The sequence below is a fragment of the Orycteropus afer genome, unplaced genomic scaffold, assembly GCF_000298275.1.
Source record: "Orycteropus afer afer isolate SDZICR_OR568_19922 unplaced genomic scaffold, OryAfe1.0 scaffold00335, whole genome shotgun sequence".
NCBI lineage: Eukaryota > Metazoa > Chordata > Mammalia > Tubulidentata > Orycteropodidae > Orycteropus > Orycteropus afer.
Window position 1 is genome coordinate 3,604,763 of NW_006921922.1, and position 25,863 is coordinate 3,630,625.

Sequence of the window (25,863 nt, forward strand, 5' to 3'; positions counted from 1 at the left end):
ATTATTTAATTTTCTTTAGATTTTTCATTTGATCATCAATAGCTTTTTGGCTAATAAATTTTAATCTACTTGTTTTTATACCTGTATCTGAATTTGACTTTCAGCTACTGTAAGGTACTTGGTTTCCACATTTTCTATTTCCTTTTCTGTTTCTTTCATTATGGTACGTATGGATCTGGTTCATCAAATGTATTGAGATTTAAATATTTTTTTAAATCCAAAGGAAGAAAATATGTAATAACTTTAAGTATGCTATGTCACACTTCTGAATCTTAAAATTTTGATGAGTAAAACTGAAAAACCAAACCCATTGCTACCAAGTCAGTTCCCAAACATAAGAGAGAGTATAACTGCCTCATAGGGTTTCCAGTGCTGTAAATCTTTAGAGAAACAAACTGCTTCATGATTCTCTTGCAGAGAGCCTGGTGGGTTCAAACCACTGACCTTTTGGTGAGCAGCCAAATGTTTTAACTACTGTGCCACCAGGGGTAATATGCTGGTGAACTGCTTGGCTGCTCACCAAAAGGTCACCAGTTCAAACCCACCAACTGTTCCATGGTAGAAAGATGTGGCACTTCTACCCTTTATCTATAGGGTCACTATGAATTAGAAGTGACTAAATAGCAAAGGGGTGATGAATAAGTCCTGAATAAAAGGGCAGTTGAATGTGAATCTTGTTTTGTTTTCCTACATTCCAGTGTTTCTCACTTAGCCATGAAAGCCTGACAATATTTAGATTGTTTTTTCAATTTGATACAATTTGAAAATTATTGGTGGATTGTTTGGGATTTTTTACTACTTAAAAAAAAGAAAAATATACAGACATAATGTCCTTGCTGTGTTAATCAACTCTTACCTTCATCCTATTTGGCAAAGGAAATCTTAATTTTCTCAGACCACTGAGATCTTTTCTTTCCCAAGAAATTTTGGGCTGGCTGTTTTGTCTGATGATCTGACTACAAGAGTCAGAGAAATGCAAGCAAGGTATTTCACAGAGTTCACATGGCATCTATCCTACTGGCTTAAGTGAAAATCATGATTCAAACCATTGCATTTTATTTATCTGATATGGTAGCAGAGCACTCATCTGTCAGTTTGTCATACTGTGGCGGCTTGTGTGTTGCTGTGAGCTGGAAGCTATGTAACCAGTATTTCAAGTACCAGCAGGGTCAGCACGGTGGACAGGTTTCAGTGGAGCTTGCAGATTAAGACAGACTGGGAAGAAGGACAGGGCCATACATTTTGGAAAAAAAATGGACATAGAAATTCTTATGAAAAGCAGTGAAACGCTGTCTGATATGTTGTGGGAAAACGTTGTGAACAGCAGTGAAACATTGTCTGAAATAGTGTCAGAAGATGAGCCTGTCATGTTGGAAAGCACTCATACTACAACTAGGGAAGAGCTACTTCCTCAAAGGGAGTTGACCTTAATGATGTGAATGGAGTAATGCTTTTGGGACCTTTATTCGTAGATGGAGCATGACTCAAATTGGGAAGAAACAGCTACAAACATTCATTAATAATTAGGAAATGGAATGTATGAAGTATGAGTCTAGGAAAATTGTAAATTATCAAAAATAAAATGGGATGAATAAAGACAGATATGCTACGCATCAGTGAGCCGAAATAGACTGGTATTGCCCATTTTGAATCTGACAATCATATAGTCTAATAAACTACGAATGAGAAATTAAAGAGGAATGGCTTCACTTTATCATCAAAATGAGCATTTCAAGATATATCCTGAAGTAAAATTCTGTCACGGATAGGATAAAATCCATGAACCTACAGGGAAGACCAATTACTACTATAATTCAACTTTCACACCAATCACTAAAGCCAAAGATGAAGAAAGTGAAGATTTTTACCAATTCCCACAGTATAAAATTGACAAAATATGCAATCCAGATATATTGGTGATTGGAATGTGAAAGTTAGAAACAAAAAAGAAGCATGAGTAGTTGGAAAATATGGACTGGATGACAAAAATTATGCTGGAGATTGTATGATCGAGTTTTGCAAGACCAGTGGGCAATGACTTATTCATTCAAATACCTTTTTTCCACAATGTAAATGGCAACTATACACGTGGACCAGTGGAAGGTGGTATTTGTGTATGGGGAGTTGCTCCAGGGGTAGGCCATAGTAAGCCCACTCCAGAAGCAGCAGAAGACAAGTTTTTGCACCTTGGGGGCAGGCCGGGCAAGTTATCAGGACAGGAGAGACCAGGAAGTGAGCAGAGCAGTTTGGAACAACTAAGGGAGACAAACTTGTCTGTCAGTTTCTATTGTGGTGGCTTGAGTGTTGCTGTGAGGCTGGAGGCTATGCCAATGGTGTTTCAAATGCCAGCAGGGTTACCCATGGTGGACAGGTTTTAGTGGAGCTTCCAGACTAAGACAAACTTGGAAGAAGGCAAAGGCCATCCACTTCTCAAAGAATTGGCCGGTGGAAAACTTGAATATGAATATAAATAGCAGTGAAACACTGTCTGATATATTACTGGAAAACTTTATGAATAGATCTAAAGCATTTTGCAATATAGTTTTGGAAAATGAGCCCCTCAGATCAGAAGGCAATCAAAATACAACTAGAAAAGAGCTGTCTCCTCAGAGTAGAGCTGACCTTAATGATGTGGATAGAGTAAAACTTTCTGGACTCCCATTTGCTGATGAGCCACATCTCAAGATGAGAAGAAACAGCTGCAAACACCTATTAATAATTGGAACATGGAATGTACAAAGTATGAATCTAGGAAAATTGGAAGTTGTCAAAAATGAAATGGAACACATAAAGATCTCTGTCGTAGGCATTAGTGATGTGAAATGGACTGGTTTTTGCCATTTTGAATCAGGGGATCATGTAAGCTAGTATGCCAGGATTGACAAATTGCAGAAGAATGGTGTGGCATTTATCATCACAAAGAATGTTTCAGGATCTATCCTGAGGTGCAATGCTGGCAGTGATAGGGTAATGTCCATACACCTACAAGGAAAACCAGTTAATACTACTATTATTCAAATTTATGCACCAACCACCAAAGCCAAACATGAGAAAATTGAAGAATTTTACCAACTTTTGCAGTCTGGAATTGACGGTATATGCAATCAAGATGTGCTAATTATCAGTGATGATTGGAATGTAAATGCTGGAAACAAAGAAGAATCACCAGTAGTTGGAAAATATAGCCTTTGTGATTGCAATCATGCTGGAGATTGCATGATAGAATTTTGCGAGACCAATAACTTATTCATTGCAAATACCTTTTTCAACAACATAAACGATGGCTATACACATGGACTTCACAGGATAGAATACACAGGAATCACATTGACTGCATCTGTGGCAAAAGGTGATGGAAAAGTTCCTCTTCAGCCAAAACAAGGCCAGGAGCTGTTTGTCGAACAATCAACTGCTCATATGCAAGTTCAAGCTCAAGTTGAAGACAATTAAAACAAGTTCACAAGAGCCAATATGACCTTGATAATATCGCTCCTGAATTTAGAGACCATTTAAAGAATAGATATGATGCACTGAACAGCAATGACTGAAAACTGGAGGAATTGTGGGATAACATCAAGAACATCATCCATGAAGAAAGCAAGAGGTCACTAAAAGATAAAGGAAGAAAAGACAAAAATGAATGTCAGAAGCGACTCTGAAACTTGCCCTTGAGTAGAGAGTAGCGAAAGCAAATGGAAGAATCAACAGGATAAAAGAGCTGAATAGACATCAAAGAGCAACTTGAGAAGACAAAGTCAATTATTATAATGAAATGTGCAAAGACCTGGAGTTAGAAAAGCAAAACGGAAGAACGTGCTCAGCATTTCTCAAGCTCAAAGAACTGAGGAAAGCATTTAAGACTCGAATTGCAGTATTGAAAGATTCCATGGACAATATGTTGAATGATGAAGGAAACATCAAAAGAAGATGAATAAAATACACAGAGTCACTATACCAAAAAGAATTAGTAGTTGATCTTCCATTTCAGGAGGTTGTATATGATCAAGAACCAATGGTATTGAAGGAAGAAGTGAAAGCTACACTGAAGGAATAGGTGAAAAACAAGGTTCTTGGAATTGAAGGAATACCGATTGCAATACTTCAATAAATAGATGCTATGCTGGAGGCACTCTTTTGTCTATGCCAAGAGATTTAGAAGACAGATACCTGGCCAAGAGACTGGAAGAGAACCATATTTGTACCGCTTCCAAAGAAAGGTGATCCCACAGAATGTGGAAATTATTGAACAATATCATTGGTATCACACACAAGTAAAATCTTACTGAAGATAATTCAAAAATGGTTGCAGCAATATATTCACAGAGAACTTCTAGAAATGCAAGCTGGATTCAGAAATGGTGTCGAATAAGGTATATCATAGCTGATGTCAGTTGGATCTTGCCTCAAAGTTAAGAATACCAGAAAGATGTTTACTTGTGTTTTATTGACTATGCAAAGGCACTTGATTATGTGGATCATAAAAAATTGTGGATCACATTGAGAAGAAAGAGAATTCCAGAACACTTAATTGTACTCATGAGGAACCTGTACATAGACCAGGAGTCTGTTCTTTGAACAGAACAAGGGGATACTGCATAGTTTAAAATCAGGAAGGAATTGTGTAAGGGTTGTATCCTTTCACCATACTTACTCAATCTTTATGCTGAGCAAATAATCTGAGAAGCTGGACTATATGAAGAAGAACATGGCATCAGAATTCGAGGAAGACTCACTAACAACCTGAGATACACAGATAACACAACTTTGCTTGCTGAAAGTGAGGATGACATGAAGCACTTACTGATGAAGATTGAAAACTACAGTCTGCAGTATGGATTGCACCTCAATATAAACAAAAATCCTCCCAACTGGACCCATAAGGGGGCATAATGATAAATGGAGAAAAAAATTGAAGTTGTCAGAACTTCATATTGCTTGCTTTTACAAACAACACCAATGGAAGTAGCAGTCAGGACATCAAAAGATATATTACATTGGGCAAATCAGCTGCAAAAGACCTCTTTCAAGTGCTGAAAAGAAAAGATATTTCCTTGAAGAATAGGATGCACCTAACCCATGCCATGGTATTTTCAATCACCTTATATGCATGAGAGAGGTGGACAATGAATAAGAAAGACCAAAGAAGTGTTGATGCTTTTGAATTGTGGTATTGGTGAATGCCAAAAGTTCCATGGAATGCTAAAAGAACTGATAAATCCGTCCTGGAGGAAGTGCAGCCAGAATGCTCCTTGGAAGCAAGGATGGCCAGACTTTGTCTCACCTAATTTGACCATGTTGTTAGAAGGGAACATTCTCTGGAGAAAGGTGTCATGCTTGGTAAAGGGGAGGGTCAACAAAAGAGGGAAAGACCCTCAATGAAATGGGTTGACACAGTGATTGCAGTGCTGGGTTCAGGTATAGTAAGAATTGTGAGGCTGGCAGTGTCTTGTTCTTTTGTACATAAGGTCAATATGAAGTGGAGATGACTCAATGGCACATAACAACAACAACAACACATGGACCTCTCCAGATGGAACACACAGTAATTAAATCAACTACATCTGTGGAAAGAGGTAATGGAGAAGATCAATACCATCAGTTAAAGCAAGTCCAGGAGGTGACGGTGGAACAGACCATCATTTACTCATAGGTAAGTCCAAGTTCAAGCTGAAGAAAATTAAAACAAGCCCACAAGATCCAAAATATGACCTTATTTACATCCCACCTGATTTTAGAGACCATCTGAAGAATAAATTTGGCACAGCAAACATCATTGTCCAAAGACCAGACAAGTTGTGGGATGACATCAAGAACATCATACGTGAAGAAAGTTAAAGGTGATTAAAAAGACAGGAAAGGAAGAAAAGACCAAAATGCACTTCAGAAAGGATTCTGAAACTTGCTTTAAATTGCAGAATAACTAACGCAAATGGAGAAAATGATTAAATAAAAGAGCTGAGCATATTTCAGAAGCTGCTAGAGAGATAATGATTATAATAAAATGAGCAAAGTCCTGGAGTTAGAAAACTAAAAGGGAAGACATTGTCAGCATTTTTCAAGCTGAAAGAACTGAAGAAAACATTCAAGCCTTGAGTTACAATATAGAAGAATTCTACACACAAAATACTGAATAATACAGGGGACATCAAAAGAAGATAGAAAGAATACAGAGAGTCACCATACTAAGAAGAGTTGATCGACATTTAGGCATTTCAGGAGGTATCATATGGTCAAGAACTAATGGTACTTAAGGAAGAAGTCCAAGTTGCACTGAAGGAATTGGCAAAAAACAAAGCTTCAGGAATTGAAGAAATATCCATTGAGATGTTTCTATAAACAGATATAGCTCTAGAGATGCTTACTCATTTATGTGAATAAATTTGTCCAACCAACTGTAAGAGATTCATAGTTGTGCCCATTCCAAAGAAAGGTGATCCAACAGAATGTGGAAATTATCATACAATATCTATAATGTCACATACAAATAAAATTTTACTGAAGATAATGCAAATACAATTGCACCAGCATATTGACAAGGAGCTGCAAGAAATTCAGGCTGGATTCAGAAGAGCACCTGGAACAAGGGATATCATTGCTAATGTCAGATAAATCTTAGGTGAAAGCAAAGAATACCAGAAAAATGTTTACTTGTGTTTTATTGACTATGCAAAGTCATTTGACTGTGTGGATAATAACAAGCAATGGATAAGAATGGGAATTCCAGAACACTTAACTGTGCTCTTGAGGAGCTTGTACATAGACCATTCAAACAGAACAAGGTGATACTGCCTGGTTTTAAACCATGAGCATTGTACATCAGGGATATAAGCTTTTGCCATACTTAATTTGTATGCTCTGGTAGCATAGTGGCTAAAGCACTTGACTGCTAACCCGAAGGCTGGCGGTTCAAACCCACCAGCTACTCCTCGGAAGGAAGGTTGGGCAATCCTACTTCCGTAGTGATACTGCCTCGGAAACCCAAGGAGGGGTCGCTATGAGTCGGGGCCGACTCGACGGCACACAACAACAACAACAACAACAATTTGTATGCTGAGAGAATAATCCAAGAAGCTGGACTGTATGCAGAAGAATGCGGAATCAGGATTGGAGTAAGACTCATAAACAACCTGTGATATGCACATGACACAACCTTGTTTGCAGAAAGTGAAGACTTGAGGCACATGCTGATAAATATCAAAGACTATAGTCTTGAGTATGGATCACACCTTAACATAAAGAAAAGAAAATCATTACAACTGGACCCATAAGCAACCTCACAATAAATGGAGAAATAATTTAAATTGTCAGGCATTTCATTTTACTAAGATCCACAATCCACACCCACAGAAGAAGCAGTCACAAAATCAAACAATGCATTGCACTGGGCAAATCTACTGCAAAAGACTTCTTTAAAGGTTAAGAAGTGAAGATGTCACTTTGAAGACTAAGATGCACCTAACCCAAACCATGGTCTTTTCAATCACCTCATATGCATGTGAAACCTGGACAATGAAAGAGTAATATCAAAGAAGAATTTATGGCTTTGAATTGTGGTGTTGGCCAGGCATATTGAAAATATCATGACTGCCAGAAGAATAAACAAATCTATCCTGAAAGAAGTACAGCCAGATTGTTCCTTAGAAGGGAGAATGACCAGACTTTGCCCCACCTACTTTGGTCTTGTTGTCAGAAGGGACCATTCCCTGGAGAAGCATATCATGATTGGTAAAGTGGAGGGTCAGCGAAAGAGGGGAAGACCCTCAGTGAGATGGGTTGACACAGTGACTGAAACGATGGCTGCAAGCATAGCAACGATTGTGAGAATGGCACAGGACTGACAGTGTTGCATTCTTTTGTGCCTAGGATCACTATTAGTCAGAATTGACTCATGGGTTCCTAAAAACAACTTCATAGTAGCAGCAAAGTGAAAGTTCATCTGTCAGTGGAGGAAAAAAAAAAAAGGAATCCTATTAACAACATTATAAATACTTCAGAACAAGATATGTTGGAGAGGCAATTTAAAATTTATGTTATTATACATTAACAAATTCATTTCAACATTATTGTAATACATTATTATGCAGAAAGAAAAAAATGTCATTAATAATTATTGGTTTGCAATTAATAATTATCATAGAATGATTGTTCTGTGTCAGGAAAATACAGCTCCTAAAAATCCTTAAAAAAAAAAAAAATCATACAGAAGAGTTCAAAATTAATTCCTATACTTTTCTCCCACTTGGAAACACTTAAGAAGTTAAAATGAAAAACATTTTAAAATCTATTACCCCATCTTGTTTGCTTATTTGTTTTTTCCAAATAAAGTTAGAAGTAGCAAGATTTCCACAAAAGGTCTTAGGATACTCAGACTGGATTATTTTTAAATCATGAAACAGAAGACATTTCATTATTTCATAAACTGGCACTCTGGTGGCTCAATGGTTAAGGCATTTTGCTACTAATCAAAAGGTCAATTGTTCAAACATCCTAGCTACTGCATGGGAGAAAGATGAGGCACTCTACTCCCTAAAGATCTATAGCTGTGGAAAATCTATAGGGACAGTTTTACTTTGTCCTATAAGGTCTTTGTGAGTCATACTTGACTCATTTTTGTTTGATTCCATAACTTTGGACCTAGTTTCATTAAATATACATATCAGTACATTTGAAATTATTATAGTGACTGAGTGACTTTCACAAGATAATTGTTTAAGCCATTTGTTTTTTTAATCTCCTTATGTGGTACTCACTGTTTTATGATATTCGAGTACTTGGTGAGGTATCCATGAGTGAGAGGACAAAGCAAATTCGATGAGGTAAAAATAAAAGGGAAAATCAGAGAACTTATGTAGGTTTTATAAAATATTTGACATTTTTTAGCAGTAAAAGTATTAATATAGAAACTTCAGAGAAACCATTAAAAACAGTAATTGTTTCTAATATATATATTTTTTTATAGCAAGGAAAGAATCATTGAATTTCCTGAAACTATGATTTGCTGAATCATTTTGTCATTTTGCTCTAACATATTCTCACACACTTTCCCCTCCCCTCTTATAGAGGTAATATTCTTGAACTTTTGCTTATTTTTATAAGTTTTCCAAGCAGTCTTGCAATAAATTGAACTCATCTATGATACAGACTCTCAAAAACAAATAAAAAATCTATATCTTTCTTTTGTACTAAATTTGTCTTTTTGTTATAATTACATCCCTTCTTGCTTTATTATTTAAAAGTTATAAACATAGTTGTATGTTAGAAGTTGTTGTTTGTCGTTGTTATGTGCCGTCAAGTCATCTCAGACTCATAGTAACCTTAAGTACAACAGAGCAAAGCATTGCCCAGTCCTGTGGCAGCCTCGTGATGCCTACCATACTGGAGCCCATTGCTGTGGCCACTGTGTTGAGGGCCTTCCCCTCTTTTGTTGACCCTCCTTTACCAAGCATGATATCCTTCTCCAGAGAATGGTCCCTTCTGACAACACGACCAAAGTAGGTGATGCAAAGTCGAGCCATTTTCCCTGCCAAGGAGCATTCTGGCTCCACTTCTTCCAGGACAGATTTATTAGACAGATTCATTTATTCAGTCAACACATTAATTGTGCATCTTCTCTGTGGTAGATATTGATATAGGAGCTGGGGTATCAGAAGGGACAGAAACAGCTTATTTCCATGTACCTTAGTTTCCATTAGTGATCCAATCAACAAACAAGAAAAGTAAATAAAATTGATAGTTTAAGTAAGTGCTAAGGAGAAAAATAATGCTGGAAAAGAAAAACAAAGTCAGAATAGGGAAAAGTTGTTTGCAATTTAGAAAAACTCTTTGTGGAAAGGTGCCATTTGAGTGAAGAGCTGAAAGAGGTTAGTGAGTAGCCATGCAGATATCTTTCAGAAAAGCATTCCCATGCAAAGGAACATCCTAAGGCTGGAAAGACCCTAAGGCTGGAATATGCGGCGAAATGAAAAAGCCCAGCAGGTTAACTGGTGGAATGAAGTAAATGAGCAGAAGATAAAGTTAGAGGGGCAGATCTGACAAGACCTCATGTTGTTGTTGTTATTTGAGTAAGTTCAGAGTCACAGCAACCCTATGTACAAGCAAATCATGTACTGCCCAGTCCTGCGCCATCCTCACAATCATTCCTATGACTGAGGCCATTGTTGCCGGCACTGTGTCAGTCCGTCTCGTTGAAGGTCTTCCCCTTTTTTACTGACTCTACCAAGCATGATAGGAGCTCTGGTAGCCTAGTGCCTAAAAAGCACTTGACTGCTAACTAGAAGGCTAGCGGTTCAAACCCACCAGCCACTCCTCGGAAGAAAGATGGGGCATTCTACTTCCCGAGTGATACTGCCTTGGAAACCCAAGAAGAGGTCGCTATGAGTTGCGTCCAACTCGACAGCACATAACAACAACAACCAAGCATGATAACTTATGGGCCTTTGTAAAGGCTTTGGTTTTTACTCTTATTGAGAGGAATCCACAGGAAGTTTTGAAGATAGGAGTAATGTTACCAGATTTATATTTAAAATGGATGTCTCTTGAAAGGGATGTGAAGATCAAAGTAGGTAGATGAAGTAGGAAACTATTAAAAATAAAACAACAACAACAGAATACCTCAAAGAACGGAGTTGCTGGTTACAGAAATGGGAAAAAGAGAGAAGCTACAGATTTTTTTTTTTGTTTGTTTGTTTTCAGAGAAAGGAGAGGAAGTTTAAGATCAGGGACTTAGTTTTAGGCATGTACTATTTCCTACCTTTTTTAACATCCAAGTGGAAGTAACATGAGCAATAAAGAGATGCAAACTGAAGAGGGGTCAGCTTTAAGACATTTGATCTAATGAACAGGAATATAGTCATTCAAAAGCAAATATATATTAAATAGTTTTTAATATGTCAAGCACAGTACTTGGTGCTGTGATACAATATTAATAAGAGGACGTGATCCCTAATTTCAGGGAACGGAAGGTTGGGCAATCCTACTTCCGTAGTGATACTGCCTCGAAAACCCAAGGAGGGGTCGCTATGAGTCGGGGCCGACTCGATGGCACATAACAACAACAACAACAATACTTTCAGTGATATACTTTATAGTGCTCACAAACATAACCTTTGGAATGAATCCTTAATCCATTCTTGCAATTATACCTAGGGATTTTACTCAATTGAGCATCACAGTAAATGTGTTTCCTCTATGCATTGTCTTCTAGAAGTTCTACTTTGTCATACTATTATAAAGACTGTAATCATATCTCTTATTAGTATTTGATGTCAACCAGTCTTTTTCTTTTGTTTTCCTGATAAAATTCAAGTGGTCAGTTTTATTTGAGGGCTGCTGATATCCTAGCAGAGTATACATGTGAGTGTTTGCTGTTAATGTTTTTAAAGTTAGACTGTCATACCTGAAAGGTGAATTAGTCACTAGGCATTTTTTGTTCTGTGCTGAAGTGATATGTACTTTTTCTACTGACATTTTGATATCTAGTATTCTTCTCTTAATAACTCTGCATGGGGTTTTTGAAGGGCCTGTGAAGGCATCGGGTAAAGTAAATACATTTCTAATAATACAACTACTCAGACAAAGGTGGGTTTTGGTTTCATTTTATTTCCCAGTGTTTTAGGTCTTTAGGATACATTTGAGAATGTATTATATGTGCCATTTTCCCCATTATGGAAGGCTGCTGTGCTGAACATTGGTGCTTGGCACTCAATCACAGCATCTCTCCTTTGAGTCAAAGAAGAGAGCAAATAGCCCTCTGTTCAGGGAACAGGTAGCACTAACCACTCTCCACTCTCAAATAATAAAATAATTTAAACTATCAAAGATCCAACACTACTTCAGTAATGTCCCTTGGTGAACAAAGCTGTTAAAACAAAATGTCATGTGGTTTTCTTTCATGATTTAAGTTCCTTCTGAGAAATGTATCTAGAATTATGCAGGGATATTTCAAAATGGTCTCATTGACAGTGTCCTAGTAGAGTTTTTCATCAAAAAACAACTGTGAAGTCATATCTGACAGTATGAGAAATGCTGTGATTCAGGTTACAGCATGAGGGCTCACTCCGAATTTCCACATTCAGAAAAACTTTTGCAAGTATGAGATTTGAATAAAAACAGATGAAAGTGGAAAACCTGGGTATTTTTTTTTTTTTTTCTTTTAATGAAGTAATTTACTAGGGGACAACAGCTGAATGTAATAACATATATCATAAATCAAAAATCAGTGAGTCTGGTTTACAGAATTGAAAAATGTATCCACTAGAAACATCACCTGGATATTATTCAGAAGTTTCCCATACACATGTTTATAGTTTTACTCCTTATGCATATATCCGTAAAAATCAGTATATTTGATTTGCATGTGTTACAATTTTAAGTAAGTGATATCATACTGTATACATATACTTTTGCCACTTGCTTTATCATAAATCATATCTTAAAATTTTTAAGAAGTATCTCTGTTGTTAGCTGTAACTCTAGAACATTGATTTTCCACTACTTTTTAGAATATCATTTCTTTAGAATATCATTGTCTAAGTTAACCATGATTTATTTATCCATTCTACAACTGAAGGAAGTTAGGCTTGTATTTAGGGCCCTTCAGGAATCCTGGAAAGAAATGAGTAAGTGACAGTCATGAACAATTCCTCAATTCTGATCTAATATTATCAGGCAGTGATATGACCATTATAAATTCTAAAGCTTCATGGAATTGGTTTTGAGTAAGGGAAAACTAGAATTGGGTGTGATTAGAGTTTTGAATTTTAAAACAAAGACCCTAGTCAGTAGGAAGAAATAAAATAGTGAGCACACCAAGGAACTTGACAATTATTATGATCAGAACATTGTTTTATGGACACACACACACACAAAAAAAGAAAATATACAGTTTCATTATGCAAGTTTGCATGAGCAGTTTTCTTTTTCTTTTTTTTTCCCCCTTAGATGTTATCTGTTTTATGCTGGTATCTAGTAATGTAATTACAGATACTTATTTTCCTTCTGTGTGTAACCATTTTACTCATGCAAAACTCTTCAAGAATCAAACTCATGATTTCCTTAAGCCATTCAGTAGGAATATGAATCCAATTAATGTCCCTAATCTTTTTGATTTTCCACCAAATAAATTATATGCATTTGTCAATGGTAACTGGAATTAACTAGGGTTCTTCATAAAACTATTTAGTTGGCAATTCTGACAAAGTATTTATGTTGTTGTTGTTGTTATGTGCCGTGGAGTTGGACCCAACTCATAGCGACCCCTCCTTGGGTTTCCAAGGCAGTATCACTACGGAAGTAGATTGCCCCATCTTCCTTTTGAGGAGTGGCTGGGGGGTTTGGACCTCCAGCCTTCTGGTTAGCAGTCAATTGCCTTAGGCACTATGCTACCAGAGCTCCCAAAGTGTTTATAAGACAGCAAAATTCTATTTTTTTATTAAAATCCCTGGCGATTCAAACTCATCTCAGTTAAGGCACCATTTCCCACATGTGCAGCTTAACTTTTGAAACACAATAGAATTCCCTAGCAGGAGTTGTCTAAAAATAAGTCCAAAAGGTAAGATAATTTTCTTAAGAAAAAGAAGTTTTTGTTTAAAATCTTTGCCCAGAATTAAATTAGTCAGCTTCAACTTTTTATATTTTGAAAATGCAAAGAAATGTTCAAACACTGTTGAAATCCCTGAATGTCAAAATGATTTACACCCCAGAGAAAAGATACAATGCATTGTCTATGAAATAGAAGACTCTATTTAGGTTTAAATAATCTGTAATATATTTTATTCATTATGAAAATGGAAGAGATTTAGTTCATTAATAAAATCATATGTTGTGAATTTAGATTCCTGTATTACATTTTACATTATTTTGCATAACTGACAACTTTTGGCTTTTCTGTTGTGTTTCCAGCACGGTGACGCAGTCCATGACCTCCTTCTGGATGTGATCACATGGGTTGGAATTTTGCTGTCCCTTGTTTGTCTGCTGATATGCATCTTCACGTTTTGCTTTTTCCGCGGGCTCCAGAGTGACCGTAACACCATCCACAAGAACCTTTGCATCAGCCTCTTTGTAGCAGAGCTGCTTTTCCTGATAGGGATCAACCGAACTGACCAACCAGTAAGAAACTTACATTGATATTAGTAAAAGATTCTGTACTTCCAACTTTACTGGAATACTCTTCTGCTTGCCTGCAATAGATACTGGTTTTCAGATAGTGTCCAGTTTGTTACTTTCCTTGTTCTCTTGTCATAAATAAATAAACAAATGAATGAATGAATGAATGAATGAATGAAAATATAGACTAAGGTACCTATTTCTTCAGGAGCTCTGGTAGTGTAGTGCCTGGTACTTGACTGCTAACCAGAAGGCTGGAGGTCCAAACCCACCAGCCACTCCTCAGAAGAAAGATGGGGCAATCTACTTCCGTAGTGATACTGCCTTGGAAACCCAAGGAGGGGTCGCTATGAGTAGGGGCCAACTCAACAGCATGTAACAACAGCAACTTATTTCTTCAGGAGTTCTTTATTGTAAATTTATCATTCTTTCTCAAGAAATACCTTTGTCTTCATTTTTCCATCCCTTCCTTTCTTTTTTAATCACTGACCAACTATTGAGGAAAGTTTAATCAAAGCAATTGGGGAATGAAGTAATATTTTTTCTAGTAGTTGATATATTTCAGAAAATAGCACAAACTGCTGCTCATTCTTAGGATTTATGACCTTCCTAAATTTTGTTTGATAATTTATACTTGCTTAAGATCTATTCATATCTCTAAGCGCCAACTTTGCTACTACTTATGTTTGGTCATGTGAAGTAAAGAAGGAAAGGAAAGGAAGCAAGGAAACAATGGGAAGAAAAAGAAGGAATAGCACTAGACAACTGCTCTTGGAAAAACTAAACAAATAATGTAAATAAAAGGCTATCTAATATATTACAGAGATTTTATGCCCACTTATGATTTTTGTCAGCCCCTTCCTTACATTTATTTAAGATTCATGCATGTGGTACAAGTTTGCTCTTGTGGTTAAAACTCCAGATGAAAAGAACTTTCATGTTTTAGAAGACTTGTGGGCATAATAAATAATTCATTCACTTAATGTTGTTCTCTGCTATGTGTCCATATGTATACAGTACTTTACAACAAAAATGCAGTTGAATTCAGGTTTGTGATTACACATTCATGATTAATGGCTGTAAAGGGTGCAATTATGGTGATTATGTTTTTAATTGGTTATCATAGGCAAATGTGACAGCTCTTCCAATAAATGCATACATATGAATAAGCAATCAAAGTAAACATTTCTTTCTCCAAAAAAAGTAAAGCCTTCTGATAACAAAAATTAATAAAGTTCTAACTCTAAAAGGCAAGAAGTGGAAGATTGTGTTATTTTCCAAAAAGATATAATTTTATTCTCTTGTTAACCTGAAATCAAATGCTGTGTGATTTCTTTTCACTGAGAATACTTACTCTTTTTGTTTGTTTCCTTATGTTACATATGGTATGATAAAGTTCATCAAACATTGAATAACTGATTTCTGACAAGTAACATAAAGAACGATTGATAAGAAAAACTTTAGAGTAAAACTCAGCCAAACTTAGTTTTACTCTTAGGGCTACTTAGTGTTCTCTTTCTTCATCCCACAAAGGTTTAGGCCCTGCTCTATCTAACCCCTCAGACTTTGATTTCCTTCTCTCCCTTTGTCATTTCTCTAACTCAATGAAATTGACCGGCACTTTGCTCATTTCTTAAGGAACATATTGATTGATGAATCCATACTAATCTGATAATTGCTATAGTTTGTTGACCTTTTCTAGTAGGAGATATAGATTTTGTTCCTGCTTCCTGTAAATAGTGAAGAATTCTAAAGGAGGGAGAATTTCAGGAATTGACATAAGAATAGGAAATGAATTAATACATGGACTGGTGGCATAGTACCTAAGATAGTTGATTGCTAACCATAAGGCTGGCAGTTCAAACCCATCAGTCACTCCTCGGAAGGAAGATTTGGCAATCTACTTCTGTAGAGATACTGCCTCGGAAACTCAAGGAGGGATCATTATGCATTGAATCGACTCTAGAGCAGTGAGTTTGGATATTTGGTTTTTAAGAGGAAACTTGTAGTACATTTTAAAAAAAGAAAAATAAAGAACTGGCTGCCTTTTTTGACCAAAGTTTTCTAGAGTAATATTAAGTACAATAGCAAAAAAATAAAAGAAAGAACCCATTAAAAAAAAAAAAAAACATATTTTAACCATATATCTGTTTTTACATTGGTGCAATATGAATTTCTCAATGTCAGTATAAATACTTTCTGAAAATACAGCAAGGGAGAAACAATGTAATTAACATTATTTAATTAAAAACCTAATCATAAAAGACTAATTTATTAAACTGTTTAATTTTAAGAGCTTTTATTTCTCGTTTTTTGTTTTTGTTTCATTTACAATGAAATAACATACACAATAATAGCCAAGAAAAAAAAAAATCATCTGCCATCTATTAGAAATATTTAATCTCTGTAATAATTATCTCTAGGCTCTCAGGATATTTTCCTAAATATTGTATTTTTCCTTATAATAATGATATTCTGTTAACCATAAACCACAAATAACAAAATGTTAAGCACAGTTTTGAAAGTCCTTATTCAATTCAGTTTTTTAATGACTCTATTTTAAGAACTTTATCTAGATTATTCTTTAGTAAACCTATTTTATTACTATAATCTTTATCAGTATTTAAGTTTACAAGCATTTTATTTGGGGCAGTTAATTCAATGAATCATTTGGTGCTTTTTCTAGATTGCCTGTGCAGTTTTTGCTGCTCTCTTACATTTCTTCTTCTTGGCTGCTTTCACGTGGATGTTCCTGGAGGGAGTGCAGCTGTATATCATGCTGGTGGAGGTTTTTGAGAGTGAACATTCACGTAGGAAATACTTCTATCTGGTTGGCTACGGGATGCCTGCGCTCATTGTAGCAGTGTCAGCTGCTGTAGACTACAGGAGTTATGGAACAGATAAAGTGTGAGTTACTTGCTTTATTTTCTTTTTTCCATTTTTTAATCCAGTGTAAAAAAAAAAGCTTTGGATTTTTTGGGGGGAACTAACATCTTTATGTTACCTTACAGTAATAAATGAAGGAACTGGGGAAGCCCCTGGCATTGGTGACTTTTCTTTTTCCTGACATGTCGGTTCTTGGTTCCTATACAGATATGAAGATATTTATATCACATGGGTATAGAAGTATAGGGGCAGCTTTTTTTTTTTTTTTTTCCTTCTTCTTCTTTTCTATATAAGGGGTGGAAGAGAACTTTTTTTTTCCTTCTTCTTCTTTTCTATATAAGGGGTGGGAAAGTATAGTGATGGATTTTATTTTCAACATGACCTCCTTAAAAACCGGTAAGATATACACATAGAGCTGTCCAGCATACTTGAAAGGAGTTCAGTGAAAAAATATTTTTATAATACACATGCATATAACAATTTGGCCCTTGAGAATGAATGAATGTTTCATAAGAAAAAAAAAAAAATAGAAAGAAGACAAGGATAGATCTCTCATGGATATCCATGTTAGGAGACAGGCTAAAGAAGGAAAATAAGAGGTGAGCAGAGCTTAGAAAGAGAACCAGGATATTCAGCATTAAGAAGAGTGAGAAGTTGCAAGAAGGAGGGTGTGGCCAGTGATGTTTTATGTCAAAGATAATTCAAATAGGAAAACCACTGAATACATTTTGATAAAGTTCTAGAAACAGAAGGCAAATGGGTAGGTTTCAAGTTAGTAGTATGAACATAAAGTGTTCAACTATTATCTGTGCTTTGAAGACATTTAGTGAAAATCTTCCTTTTGAGGAGTAGCTGGTAGGTTTGAACCACCAGCCTTCTGGTTTCCAGTCAAACGCCTTAGGCACTATGCCACCAGAGCTCCCATTAACTCATGTACCAACGGTAATGAAAGAAAGTTTTAAGAAGACAAATTCTTAAGCATGCCTAGCTGAGAAAAATCAAGTTGATGAGGGACAAATAATACAGAAAGAAATACTATATCTCTCATTTGTGTTCAAAATCATATAGGCTAAATAAAGGGGAAGGACCTATGGGAAATAAAAAGACATAAGATTTGCAGAATAGATGAAAAAACCTTGATTTAGTGCTGAAAGCAGACTTTGAATTCACCAAGTCCAAGATATTGAGATTACTAAAAGGATATTTAAAAAAATCAGACAAATTAATACCTTATTGATGATTTCAGAATTAGATGGTGACAGAGATGTGATAAATCAAGTCAAGTTTGTTTCAGTTCTAGTAGGATTTTCTTGAGGTGGTAAAAGGATTCCTCTCTTCTGAGTTGAATATGAAGGAAAGAATAGATAAACTAAATTTTGAAGTAGAGGAAATTTTCCAGAGATGCTAACTTTTGCTGAGTGAATAGGTAAGTTCGCTTTGAGAGGACAGGAGATTTAAAAAGCTTTGAAATGAGCACTATGGAAAATGTGTTAAGGAGCCAATTAGACATTGATAAAAAGATTTCTAAGCAGCAGTGAAGTCTCAGATGAGGTTAGATAACATCAATTTTTACAGAAGTTAATAAGCCAAATTTCATGACTTTCCACCAGCAATCAGCAGCTTGAACATACTGGCAATAAAGTGTCCTGCTCCCAGAGGTAAGGATTCGTAAGGAAGGAACAACTAGATTAAGGCTCCAGAATTATTGAGAGCATAGCTAAAATAGTATCAACAGTACCCCAAAAGCACAACTAAAGGAAGACTATTTTTTTGTTGAGTTTTTTTTTCCCCCTTTTCCCTTGAGTACCTCGGCAAGTTATATTATTTTACATTCTTATCTTAGACCATGAGATTTTTTTTTTAAAGTAACAGATTTATAGATAAAATTCACATTAATAGCGTTCACTCTTTAAAAGTGTACATTTCATTGTTTTTTAGTAAATTCACAGTGTTGTGTAACCATCAGCACTATTTAATTCTGGAGCATTTTCATCATCTAAAAATGAAATTCAGTACCCATTAGCTTTCTGGAAGTCATAGGATTTAACCCTTTGACTTAAGATATTAAGTTGAATGATTTAGTGAAGATATTACTTATGAGTTTATGCTACTTCAAATATTGTTCTTAAGTAGCTTAGTTTTGCTCTCTTGAAATTCCTGATTGGCTTTTGTTTTTGTCTTATATTGGATATTTTTTTTCTCTTTCGATATTTGCAAATTTTCCTGTAAATAAACTGACTCAAGTTGTTTGCTTTCTGTTTGAGTCATTTATTTTGAGACCAGTGTCATTTTCTAGGTAATAGAAATCTATCCTTCCTTAGACTCAATAACATACAGTCTCTTGTGACTTTGTTAAAACTTCGGCCATTGTTGCTTTCATTTCCTGCACCATTACTGGAAGTTCTCATTTTCTAATATTATTACCATATCAGAATTGAAGTTAATTTATTTCCTAGGCACAACTTTAAAATAACCTTAAAAAAAGTTTAGTTTTACAATTATGCATTTTCCCATCATGAACAGAAGCTAAACAGATTTTAGAAAAAGAAACAGGACATAAACAAAGGAGAGAAAAGAATGGGGAAGCTTACAATAAAATTCTATTACAGACAAGCATAGAGCATTTCTGTCTAGTTTGTATTTTTAAAATAAATTCTCCACGGAGAGGCCTTCTGAATACATGGAAAAAAAAGTTTAACTTCTTTTCTTTGAGACTTCTTCTAACCTAATACTAGTACAGTGTGCTATGTAAACCATTGAGAAACATTATTCAGTCATTTGTGTTTACTTGAGGAACTGAAATGAATGGATTATATTTCCACCAGGGCTTTAATCAAGAAATCTTCTCCAAGAAAAATATAATCAAATGAATTTTTATAGAACTCGTGGGATTTATGCATATAGAATTATATATCTTGTTTCTCATTATCAAATCTATCTCTGTGTCCCAGTTTCTGTTACTGGTTTTTACTGCTTTTATTTTATTTCAAATCACTTCTCCCACTCTCAGCTCACCACATGGTTCTTTTTTCAATGTAACTCTATCTCAGGCTGGTTTTCTGTTGTTGTTGTTTTGCTACTGTTACCTTCTTATGTGCTACATTGATTTTTATACAAAGATGTATAATCTACAGTCTGAAATAAACTAGGATTAATCACAATTCAGAGAAGTGTTGTAAAATATTTCCTGTAAATTCTTATTAAGCTCAACACAGGGAATTTATATGAATTGGAAATCTATTTCACTTATTTTTGGAACCTCATGATTATTAAATTTCGACTTCTCAGTCTTACCCATTTAGAGTACATCTAGAATAAAGAACTAAATATATAGTTCAATTATCTAAATAATATATATTTCTCCCTTTTCTCTCTTTTTAATGCATTTTAATATATTTTATTTTATGAAAAAAGAGGCTTATTTCTAAAGCCTTTAATAATAATAAAACTTTATATTTCTGGAAACTAGAGGGTCATCAACATTAGGAGATAAATTTTGACTTAAAATTATTTTGCAGGTTAAATAAATGTTATCTTGAAAAAGATAAATGTAATTATCATATATCATCTAGCTAATGGATTATGATATATTTTTCTGTGAAATGTTATTAGGACTGTCAAATTGATTGTTATGTACAAAGCACATAACACACAAAGAATACATAATTTGATTTTGAGGAGTTTCTTAGTTGCCATCAATTTACAATGCCTATAAGAAAATGGCAGTAGGTTTGGTTTTTTGGATTATAAGAGAATTTTCTTATTTTTTTTAAGTTTGTTTAACAAAATATTTTTATCTTTACTGACATTATTCTCAAGAATGTATTTAGACTAACATTTCATCACAATAATCAGACATTTAAAAATTATTTCAAGATTCCAATGCAATGCTTCTGTTAAAACATAAGCCTCTGCTAATGGACCATAGATCTAAATTGCACCGTTATGGACATTTTTTTTCCATTTTATCTCTGTTTTGTATCTTCCCTCGGTCTTTATTATATTATTATTCATATAGGCATTCATTGAAGCCTTCCAATGTGATAAAGTCAGATGCTTAATTATAGCAAAGGCTGGCATTGACTTGACAATAATTCAGACAAGACTGATTTGGAAATTTAGTGTTAAATACTTGTGTTTTTATGACCTGGAACAATTCAATTCATTTAAGCTTTCATTACCTCAAGATTATCAAAAAAGGCCAACTATTTGAACAATTAATTTTCATTTAAAGAAAGTAATTACTTTTATAGTTTATAGTATTTTTCTTACAATATCAAGTATATAATAATAATAATGAGTCGGGGCCGACTCGATGGCACATAACAACAACAACAACAACAATAATAATAATGAACTCACTGCCATTGAGTTGGATCCCACTAATCATGACCCCTCCCTGAGTTTCCAAGGCAGTGTCACTACGGAAGTAGATTGCTCAAACTTCCTCCTGAGGAGTGGCTGGTGGGCTTGAACCACCAGCCTTCTGGTTAGAAGTCAAAATGCCTTAGCACTACGCCACCAGAGCTCCCACAAGTATATAATAGGAAGAAGAAGAAGGAAAAAAAAAACAAAACAGTAGTTACCATTTTGGGTAGACTGGAAGAAAATATTGCAAATGGGTTGCAGAGAAAGGAGCCCTGGGGAGAGGTAATGTCCAGAGACTAGCCTAAGAATTAAAATCTGGACTAGAAAATTGATAAGAGGTTTCTGAAACATGTAAGTTCATAAACATTAACAATCACCCAGAACACCCTTGAGCACTAAAAGAACTCTAGTTTTTAAGAAGAATCTAAGTAAAATTTTATAATCTGATAATTGTTATAGATTAAGTCTTATATTTAGCTTCCCAGATTATCAGCCCAGGAGCAGTTCTAAATGGAATAGTTTCTCCTCTGTTAACTAACTCCCCTCATTTCTTTAGTTTTCTTTCATTATCTAACCAAACATATTTATTTGGGTAAAAATGTGATTAATGCAAAAAAATTACATTATGCTATTATTTAAGAAAAAGTCTAACCAAGCAACATTGAACTTTTTCTGCATATAGAAAATTATAGGCATAGATTTTTTGAGCACATCTGCCCCAATTTCTAAGCACTTCAGTCCACTCATACCAAAAAAAAAAAAAAAAAAAAAAAAAAACCTCACTGCTGTCATGTCAGATCCCACTCATAGTGACCCCTCCATTTGGAGTAATTATCTAATCGCCCTCCATATAACGTGTTACTGTTGAGTCAATTCTGAATCATGGTGACCTCATGTGTTTCAGAGAACTTCTCTCCACAGGGATTTCCCTGGCTATGATCTTTTCTTCCAAGATGTCTGAGTGGACGAGAGCTGCCAACCTTTCACTTAGTAGCCAAGCAGTTAACTGCCTGGACCATCCAGGGGCTCCTGTTCATATTTATAATGTAATATTGACATGACGCCTCTACCTTTCTAGATATATTATCACTAGATGTGATTCACTTTAGCTTGGCTAATGAGAAATAGTGCAGGTAACGAAGAATTAATTTTCATTGACATATCAAAGTAATCATTCAGTGTATGTATGGGGAGTGCATATGTGTGTTTGTATGTTATTTTTCTAAAGGCCAAGAGTTTAGTATGGTGGTGTAATGCCTAAGGCATTTGACTACTAACCAGAAGGCTGGTGGTTCAAACCCACCAGTCACTCCTTGGAAGGAAGGTTGGGCAATCTACTTCCATAGTGATACCACTTCCAAAACCCAAGGAGAGGTTGCTATGTGTTGGACATGACTTCATGTCAGTGAGTTTGATTTGAGTGAGGCTGAGTACTTGTGTCATTCTTTAATCACCAAGGAACCCTGTGATTAGGTATAAAATTAGAATTATTTTTGAGGATAACTGTTTATAGTAAGGAATAAGCTAAACCAGAACCATATCAGAGAATATTGGGATTGTTTTCTTGTTATTTCCAAAAGGTGATGAAATATTGACCTTAAAGCTGAGTGTTGGATTTGACTTTTTACTGGAACCAAAGAAGTATGGTAACTTCAACAGCTATCAGTATACATCTAGTTGTTGTTATTAGCTGCTGTTGAGTAAGCCCCAACTCATGTTGACCTCATGCACAGTGGAACAGAATACTGTCCAGTTCAATGCCATCCCAATGTTCACTTGTAGATCAGACCAATGTGATCATAAGGTTTTCATTACCTGATTTTCAGAAATAGATCAGCACCCTAGTCTGTCATAGTCTGGGAATCTAGTCTGCCTTTCTTCCTAGGTTGGAAGCTCTGATGGAACCTGTTCAGCATCACAGCAACACTCGAGCCTCCATAGACAGACAGGTGGTGGCTGCATGAGAGATGGACTGACTGGAAATTGAACTCAGGTCACCCCACATAGAGGATGAGAGAGAATTCTACCACTGAACTATTATTGCCCCCTTGTACACCTTATAAAATATCCTGACCTCATCCACTAGGATACCTAAAACCAAAAAGAAAAACAATAACAAGTGTTGGTTATGATGTGACGAAATTGACACACTCATATACTGCTGGTGTAACAACTTTGGATAATAGTTTGTCGCATATTCAAATGTTAAACAGGGAGTTATATGACTCAGCAATTCCACTCCTAGGTATCTGCTCAAGAAAAATGAAAACAGGTATCCATAGAAAAACTTGTACATACATGTTCATAAAAACAACTAAAAACTCACTGCCATGAGTTGATTCGACTCATAGCGACCCATCTTTGAGTTTCTGAGGTGGTATCTCTACAGAGGTAGATTGCCCAGTCTTCCTTCTGAGGAGTGTCTGGTGGATTTGAACTGGCAGCCTTCTGGTTAGCAGTCAAATGCCTTAGGCACTACCAGAACATTATTTATAGTAGCCACAAAGTGGAAACAACCCAAATGTCCCTCTATGGATGAACAGATAAAATGGTTTTTTATGTACAACAGAATACTCCTGGTCCTGTGCCATACTCACAATCCTTGCTATGCGTAAACCCATCATTGTCGCCACTGAGTCAATCCATCTTGTTGAGGTTCTTCCCCTGTTTGACCCTCTACTTTACCAAGTAGGATATCTTTTTCAGGGAGTAATACATTTTGACAACATGAACAACATGAAGTCTGGTCATTTTCACTTCCAAGGAGCGTTCTGGCTACACTTCTTCCGGGACATATTTCTTTGTTCTTCTGCCAGTCCGTGGTATTTTCAGTATTCTTCACCAAGAGGAAGGACAGGGCCATCCAGTTCTGAAAATATTGGCCACTGAAAAATCTTATGAATAGTGGTGAAACACCATTTGATATTGAAATAAAATGGTACATCTTACAGTGGAATATAATTTGGCAGTAAAATTAATGAAGTACTAATACATGCTAGTGGCTAAGATATTGCCTGCTAACCAGACGGCTGACGGTTCAAACCCACCAGCCACTCCTCGGAAGGAAGGTTGGGCAATCCTACTTCTGTAGTGATACTGCCTCGGAAACCCAAGGAGGGGTCGCTATGAGTCGGGGCCGACTCCACGGCACATAACAACAACAACAACAACAATACATGCTAAGCATAGATACACCTCAAAAACATGTTAAGTGAAAGAATTCAGTCACAAAAGAGTACATTTTGCATGATCCGATCCCATGTATGTGAAATTATTTTATTTATATGAAATATACAGAATAGAAAAATATCTAAAGAGAGAAAGCATAAAGGTTGGCTATGCTTGAGGAAAAGGTTGAGGGAGAAACAGAGGGAGCTGGAACAGTTAGTGACTGCTGATGGGTGGGTACAGTATTTCTTTTAGGTGTGATGAAAATATTCTAAAATTAGATTATGGTGATGTTTCCACAACTCTTAAATATGAAAAAAAAACATGGAATTTTAAACTAGGTTAAATTTATGGTATATAAATTATATTACAATTATGCTGTCTAGAAAATACTACAATATTCATCAACTTACTAATATATGACCTTATATTTGGAAAGACCCAGAGTAAATTTCCCATTTGATTAAAAAATGCATTTATAGGATCAAATTTGGAGATCCTGAATGGAATGGCAGAAAAAAAGGTGATACAAATTTTTGAAAAAAACTGAAAAAGACTAGGTTTACTTGCTGAAAAGAGACTGATGGAACTCCCAAGACTATAGCCCTGAGTTATCCTTCGGGGTTCATTCACTCCTGTGGTTTAACTCTCAGCCAAACAATAGACATGGCTAGGAGCCAAACAACTTCACCAGGGAGATACATTTCCTCAGAACAATCAACAATGGAAGATCAGAAGGGCAGCATATGCACAGGGAAAAAGGAAGGGAAGCAAGAATGCATGGCAAAGAGGGCCACAGGGAAAAGGTAACCACAGGGAGAAGTAGGAGGAGAGCTGTTACACTGCAGGGAATGTAACCAGTGCCACAAAACAAAATGTGTTTGAACCGTTGAATGTAAAATGAACCTGCTTTGCAAAATGTCACTCGAATCACAATAAAAAGGTAAAAGAGTGATTACCTTTGATCGCACACCACTCTATAAATATATATATGTATGATTTGTTATTTTTACTTGAGGCACATTTCCATAAACTGTGCTTGATATACAACATGTAAATGTCACACCTACTCATTGAAAATTTATAATTGTCAGCCAAACTACAGCTTTATTTATTTTCTAAGTGTATCTTTATATTATTTGAGCAACACACAGTAGCTCCAGGGACTTTAGAGTCAGGTAGACTGGGAGGAAATTCAGACTCAACTACTTATTAGCCATGTGACTGTAAGCCATTTAGTTTCCTTGAGTTTCACTTCCCTAGTCTGTAAAATGGGAGCTCTGGTAGCATAGTGGCTAAGACACTTGCCTGCTAACCAGAGGGCTGGCGGTTCAA

At 35.7% G+C, this 25,863-nt stretch overlaps 1 protein-coding gene across 1 annotated transcript in view; it reads left to right on the top strand.

Annotated features, from left to right (window-relative positions):
• The window catches only part of ADGRL3 (adhesion G protein-coupled receptor L3), a 584,624-nt gene that overhangs the window by 448,088 nt on the left and 110,673 nt on the right, over nucleotides 1-25,863 (top strand). Inside the window, exons 14-15 of the mRNA XM_042782480.1 lie at nucleotides 13,900-14,109; nucleotides 16,793-17,013. Coding sequence (XP_042638414.1) covers nucleotides 13,900-14,109; nucleotides 16,793-17,013 — 431 coding nt within the window. The remainder of the gene's footprint in view (nucleotides 1-13,899; nucleotides 14,110-16,792; nucleotides 17,014-25,863) is intronic.